The sequence below is a fragment of the Pelmatolapia mariae genome, linkage group LG22 (assembly GCF_036321145.2).
Source record: "Pelmatolapia mariae isolate MD_Pm_ZW linkage group LG22, Pm_UMD_F_2, whole genome shotgun sequence".
In the NCBI taxonomy this organism is placed as follows: Eukaryota; Metazoa; Chordata; class Actinopteri; order Cichliformes; family Cichlidae; genus Pelmatolapia; species Pelmatolapia mariae.
Genome location: NC_086245.2, coordinates 3,507,107 through 3,513,695, shown reverse-complemented (window position 1 = coordinate 3,513,695; position 6,589 = coordinate 3,507,107). Strand labels below are relative to the sequence as shown.

Sequence of the window (6,589 nt, the reverse complement as noted above, 5' to 3'; positions counted from 1 at the left end):
ATGTTTTCTATCAGGCAACAGAAAAAGGTGTTAGTGACAAAGAGACATTTCCTGCTTTGTGCACACTGTGAGCATGAGGCATGAATGTGGTTGTGGTTTCTTTCATCATGAGCTCACCTTTTGTTGAACAAAGAAAAATGAAATTATTCTTGTTTCATGCGAAAGGTTTTGAATGTTTCCCTGAGTGGCTTTGCAAATATAATTATAATGAATGTTACATTTGTGGGTTTGGGCACACTGGAGGTTTTTATGGATATTAAATAAATGAAGGTTTGGGTCTGTGGTTTTTTGCATGCTGCCACTTGCTCAAAGCTTCTTCCTGTCTGAAAGTAGACAGAAGGCTGGACAAGAAACACTGAGAGCAGCATCAGTACAGAACAGCACGATATCTACCAGGGTCAGTACTGCAGGACTGTTAGAGTACAGTTTAAACTCCTGCTCAGCGTCTCAGTCCTCTCAAGATGTCCTCAGATATTTATGCTGAACCAGATCTATCAAAGAAGGTGAGATACAGCAGAAAGGAGGACGGAGCAGAGTGGGAGCAGAGGGAGGTGGATATCTACGAGAGTACAGATGTGATCAGAGATACTTATGATCATTTTCAGTCACAGGAAGGAGGTAAGTCAATTATAAAAATGAATTTACTTCCAGTTTGTTTCAGACAGTGTTTAATGCCAAATTACTGCAGCTCATCAAACATCTGTTTCTCCATGTGCTGTATGAACCTTTGTAGTTTACGTTTTTTTTTCCCGTGTTGGTTTGTTGAGCTCTGTGAACAGGAAATTCATTTACGCACTTTAGTCACAGTGCAGATGTAATATTTATTTATTTTTGGGGCCAACAGACCCTTTTATGAAGCTAAGCTGATACAACCACAACCACAGGTCTATTAAGACTTTCATACAATCTGGATTTTTTTGGAAAGTATTTTTATTCATCTTTAGGTGAAAAAGATTTTTGAGCTTCATTTTTTTAACATGTACTTTTCACAGACTTTTTTACATGTCCACTTAGGTGGACAACATACATTTAAAATTATGAATTTTGGTATGGAGTGACACATCAGTGTCCAATATAGTGGTTTATGTCCAAGTAGACCATCAACACTGACACAAATACAAGAAAAAAGTCTGTAGTGACCACTATGTGTAAAAGGGTTAAACACAGAGTGACAGGAAATAACCACAAACCAACATCCACACTGCTTTCTAACAGGACCACAGACTCAGAATCCTCCTTCAGTCCAGAAGGGCTCTTTCAGATGTGCTACACTGGCTCTAAGAGTGCTGTGCCTCCTGATGTTAGCTGGGATCATCATCCTGTCCATATGCTGTAAGATAAGATACAACCTCTGAACTTCTCCTGCAAATAAATGTATGACTGATACTGAATCCCAGCAGCCAACAAACATGCAGCTTCACAACCAGAACGTGTCCTTCTGCCACAGCAAATACAGGAAGTACCTGATCACATGGAAACACCTTTGATATGAGGAAGTGTTGAAGCCTCAGAGCAGCTTTGACTGAATGTAAAAAGACATATTTTCAGTGAGAACAGGCACATGTCACATGAGTCAAAGCATATAGATAACATCTCTGACTAAAGGTGTAAAAATGCTGTTTGATTCTTCACCTTCTTCCACCACACTGAAGCACAATTATTTTGAATCTTGTCAGTGGTTTTTGTTCACAGTTGATACGTATTTAGCTCATCAGATTTCCTGTAGTTCTAACACCTCCACCCACAGGACATGTTAAAGAACAATGGCTGCACAAGTTTCTGACTCTTATTGATATATTTGACAAAGCAGAGGAAGAAGATTATTTCTGTTCAATGTTTCACTCATTTTATTTTATTTTATTTTGGTTTCACTAAAATATTTCAGATGCTTTGAACAAGAGTGAAAACAACAAACTGAACCACAGTTACAGTCAGCTACAAACTGAACATGAAGGTAAGAAAGGATCTAAGAAAAACAAGCGAACACTTGAGTGTAAAATCTCATCTGAATATTCTCAGAATATTTCAGTGTTTCAACTTTTGTTTTTCCTCAAGACATGACAGACAACATGACTCAGCTAGAGAAGAGATATGAAAAACTGAGTGAAAACCACAAACAGCAACAGGCTGAACTTCAAGGTTTGAAAGGTTTTACAATAAACAAGAAAATACTAATGTCAGGAAAAATTTATATTTACATTTTTTAACATGTTTTTTCTATAGACACAAAACGACACAACAGTCAGTTACAGAGCAGTTATGATAAACTGAGTAAAAACCACAGTCAGCTACAGGAAGAAGTGAAGAAGCTGAAGGAGAAGATAGAAGGTAATAAAGTTTGAATAACTAATAGAAAACATCAATATTACACAGTGATAACCTGATTGTGTCTTTATTTTGAATCCTAAATGTTTGATGCTGTGGAACAGTTTTTCTGTATAAATGTAAGTTTCAGTTAATTATGAATAAGAGAGAAAACCTGAGTTTAAATGAAGTATTTACAGGGAAAATGACAGGGACCAAAGATTTTTGACTACAGACTGAAATTAGAGATCTTATTAATGTGATACAACATGACACAAAGTCTGTCTTTAAAACATGTTTTTGACTTTAAGAGAAGTGTCCTGATCGATGGACGAGATTTGGAAGCAGCTGTTACTTTAAATCCACTGAGACAAAGACTTGGTCTGAGAGCAGGAAACACTGTAAGACCAGAGGAGCTGATCTGGTGATGATAGACAGCAAAGAGGAACAGGTGGGTGTGTTTGTTCATGTCTGTGTGATCTTTGATGGAACTGACAGTGAGTTACAAAGTTCTTCATACTTTGAATAAAGCCACACATTGATGATAAGTATACATGTGCAAACATACAGACACATAAACAAACCAGCAGAACTGGTCCAAGGATTGAGGCATGTGGGACTCAGATGAGGACACACATTGATTAATATGAATCGTGAAGTATCTGTTTGATAATATGAAGAAAACCATGTGAGAGCAGCACCAGTGATGCCAGTTTGTAGTGTGTTAATAAGAGGAGCACCATCAACAGTATGAAGGCTGCAGAGAAGTCAAGCAGGACTCAAATGGAGTGTTCATCTTTATCCCAGCAGAAGAATCTGGTTAGTAATGTTCATGAAAGCTGTTTCAGTGCTGTGGTTTGTCTGTAAGCAGGTTGGAATTGATCAAAGATCTGAAGGAGCTGACGAGCAACTTGATTTAAAACAGTGGGATGTAAGGAGGGTTGATTTCACTCAGAAAGACTCTGGCTGTTTGAAAGTCAGCTGAAAGGAAAGGGACTGATTTCTAATAGAGAGAAGTCAGGGGGAGATGGCAGCAGGAAGGAGTTTGAACTCCAACAACACAACTGGATGAGAGACTTGGGGCGGTTGAAGAGGTACAGACTTGAACTCTGACCTGATACTGTTGATGTTGCCAGTGAAGAAATCTAAAAATGTTCACAGTCATTAGAAGACATGGGAGTGACAGCAGTTTGTCTCTGGGAAGACAACACTGACTGTAAGACTGTCAAAGATGATACATCTGTGATTGGATAGTAGGTCAGACATGTGGAAGGTCAGCGTTATGTGTGGGGCCGCTAACATGATGCACTCAATGAAATGATGCTGCAGTGTTCATCAATTGTGTGGCAGTGTTGTTAGAGGGATCATCAAGAAGGAAATTAGAGTCATCTACTAAAATGACTTTATCAATATGAACAAGAACAGATGAGAGAAGATTAGAGAATTCATTCAGGAAATGATTGCAGGATTTGGGAGGTGGATAGATTACAATACAGCAAACTGGATATTCACATTGAATTATGAAGGAGAGAAATTCAAAGCAGTTAAAGAACCAGGATTAAATGGGAACCAGTTTAGATCATCCTTAGAAACCAAGTCAACACAACACATTGAAATAACAGAAATGTTATAAAATGAGAGTAATCCTCATAATCCAGATTATTTTTCTGATTCAATCCAACTGAATCAAATGATTTGTTAACACTGATTCCACTGCAACACTGACTGAGCTACAGGAGGAGCTGATATTCATTGATTCTTTGGCTCTTTCTGATTTCTGCACAATGGAAGAAAAGTTTCATCACATTTATTCTTCCTTCAGACATATTCACAAGATGATGTTATTACAACAGAAGTGCTGAATTATGACTGGAGACAATATTTGTGTCTCTTCTCAAACAGGAATTTATCAATGAATTTGGAGGATACTCTTGGATTGGTCTGAGCACCAAACAGACACCAGGAGGATCTAAATGGGAATGGGTGGACGGATCAGCGCTGAGAGAAACGTGAGACATTAGTTTGTTTCTATTCCAGAGTTATTATTTAGAAGTGAAACATTGATGTTTTGGAAGATAGATCAGCAATACATGAGTTGAGCTATTTTCCAACAGCCCCACAAACTGAGTGTAAAGAAAAGCAGAAATCCTTCTTTGAATGAACAGCTGTGCTTGAACTCTCTTCATCTGCAGTCTGTGATGACGTTCAGTTACAACAAGTCAGTTTGAAGAAATCAGGATTGAAAAATGTTCAAAGCAGCGACCGACACATTTCACTTTGTTCAATTTGTCTTCATGTTTTTTGTGCTGTAATGTTTCTTTTCTCACAGAACAAAAACTGTTTCAGAGAATTCCTGTCTCTTCTTCTTTGGTGTTTGTAAAACTTCAGAACATATGAAGGAAGAAGCTTCAGTAAATATGACCTGATAGACACACATTTCAAAGTGATGTCTGTAAACAGCTGACAAAACAGTTTCAAACAGCAGAAAGTCAGCTCTGACTTCTTTTTATTCTCCATTTTTACAGCAGGAAGATTTCATATTCATCAAAGCTTGAAAGCTGTTTTAGTGTGCATGATGATTCTCAGAGAAAAGTCTAAAGGAGGGAAAGTGGGCGAGAAACCTGGCAAAGAAATACAGGAAATATTGGAAATATTCCAAAAGAGACTCATATTTATATGAATGTGACAATAGTTATGAGTTTAGTCCAGTTTAATATCAGATTTGATCTCTCTGACAGGTTCTGGGCAAATGGACCGCGAGATCCATGGTCAGATGACAATGCAGTTTATTGTAGTTACGATGGGACATGGAGGCAGTACACTATTTCCTTTTCTATGATCTTCATGTGTGAGAAATGAGTTTGGTGCTTTGATGTAAATGTTTGAATAATCCAACCAAAGACACCTCACTATGAAATGTCCTGCATGAGCCTCAGACTCAGCTTACAGTTGTTACTTGTTCATTCTGCATCATATATTGATTACATATATTGTCCCTCTGTGCTCTGTGCTGTACAGTAAGGTTGGAAGTCATCCACACAAAAACTTGAAGTACTTCATTACTCTGTAGTTCCAGCAAATTGTTCTAATAAAAGTCAAAGTGCAGCTTGTCTTTACTTTGCTTTACTTGGTTTATTCATCAGTCTGTTGGTCCTAAAACTACGGTTCAGTTTTTTGTTCATGTTTTTCAACTTCAGATCAAAAAGCTCAAATAGTCAAATATTTTCAGGATTTTAACCCTTTAAATTTCAATTTAATGCTTTTTCATTATTTTTACAAAGAAAATAATAATAACTATTTTTTTCTCCAAATATAATAAATATTGGAAGATAAGACTCTAATCACCACCAGTGACCTCTGTCAAACATTAATTCTAAGTTCAGCAACAAAATTAATTTTTTTGCATAAATATTTTTATGTAATGTCAGATTTAAAATGTTTCACTCTTTGGACACATTTGAGGAAACAATGTACATGAATAAAATCTGTAATTGTCTGCAACGTCCCAAAAGTGTTCGCTCTAAACTGAAGATGTTTTGTGCATTTTAACATGGTTGTGTAATCAATCAATCAATCAATCTTTATTTATAAAGCACTTTTCATACAAAACAAACTGTAGCACAAAGTGCTTTACATGGTTAAAAGCAGCCCACCCCACTCATCCCCCGCACTCTCATTAACAGAAACGGTCATGGATACACCCCCCCCACACACACACACACACACACACACACTTAAAGAGTAAAATTGGGCTGGGTACGCATTAGCCAAGTGAGGAAACACTATCACAGGGAGCCGTCTGCACCGGGAGCCGGTCACAGACCGCAGCCTCCAGGCTGGGCACACAGCAGGAGGGCGGCAAAGAAGCCCCCCAGCCAGGCTGAGAGGATCCACAGAGCCCCAGCAGCCACGGTCGATCACAGCCCCGGTGCAGAGAGCCCCCTCCGAGGAAACTGTGTTGCTACATCTCTGGTCACAGGCTGCCATGTAGGTCACAGCACGGGGTAAAGGTCAGTGTAGATTTAACATAAACATAGAAACGAAGGATGAGTGTGAACAAGTGTGACCTCCATGAAGAGAAAAACAAGACTCACCTCACCCATGAATGTGACGTCAGGATCCCACCTTGAGCTTTGTGTTAACAGGACTGTGGGCCCTCTGCCAGTAGGAGGCGCTGCAACCTGACTGACTGGTACATTGTTGAAGAGGGAGGAGTCAGAGGTGGGGAAGGGTGGAGTCTGATCATTGGATCCCAGAATTGGTGTTATGGACATTTATGGGTCCT

At 38.6% G+C, this 6,589-nt stretch overlaps 1 protein-coding gene across 1 annotated transcript; it reads left to right on the top strand.

Annotated features, from left to right (window-relative positions):
• The first annotated feature begins 461 nt into the window (after positions 1 to 461).
• On the top strand, positions 462 to 5,163 carry LOC134619914 (CD209 antigen-like protein C). The gene is made up of 6 exons (XM_063465682.1): positions 462 to 618; positions 2,056 to 2,139; positions 2,224 to 2,328; positions 2,616 to 2,755; positions 4,207 to 4,313; positions 5,043 to 5,163. Exons 1-6 carry the CDS (start codon positions 462 to 464, stop codon positions 5,161 to 5,163), a joined length of 714 nt encoding a protein of 237 aa, XP_063321752.1.
• Positions 5,164 to 6,589: the final 1,426 nt, after the last annotated feature.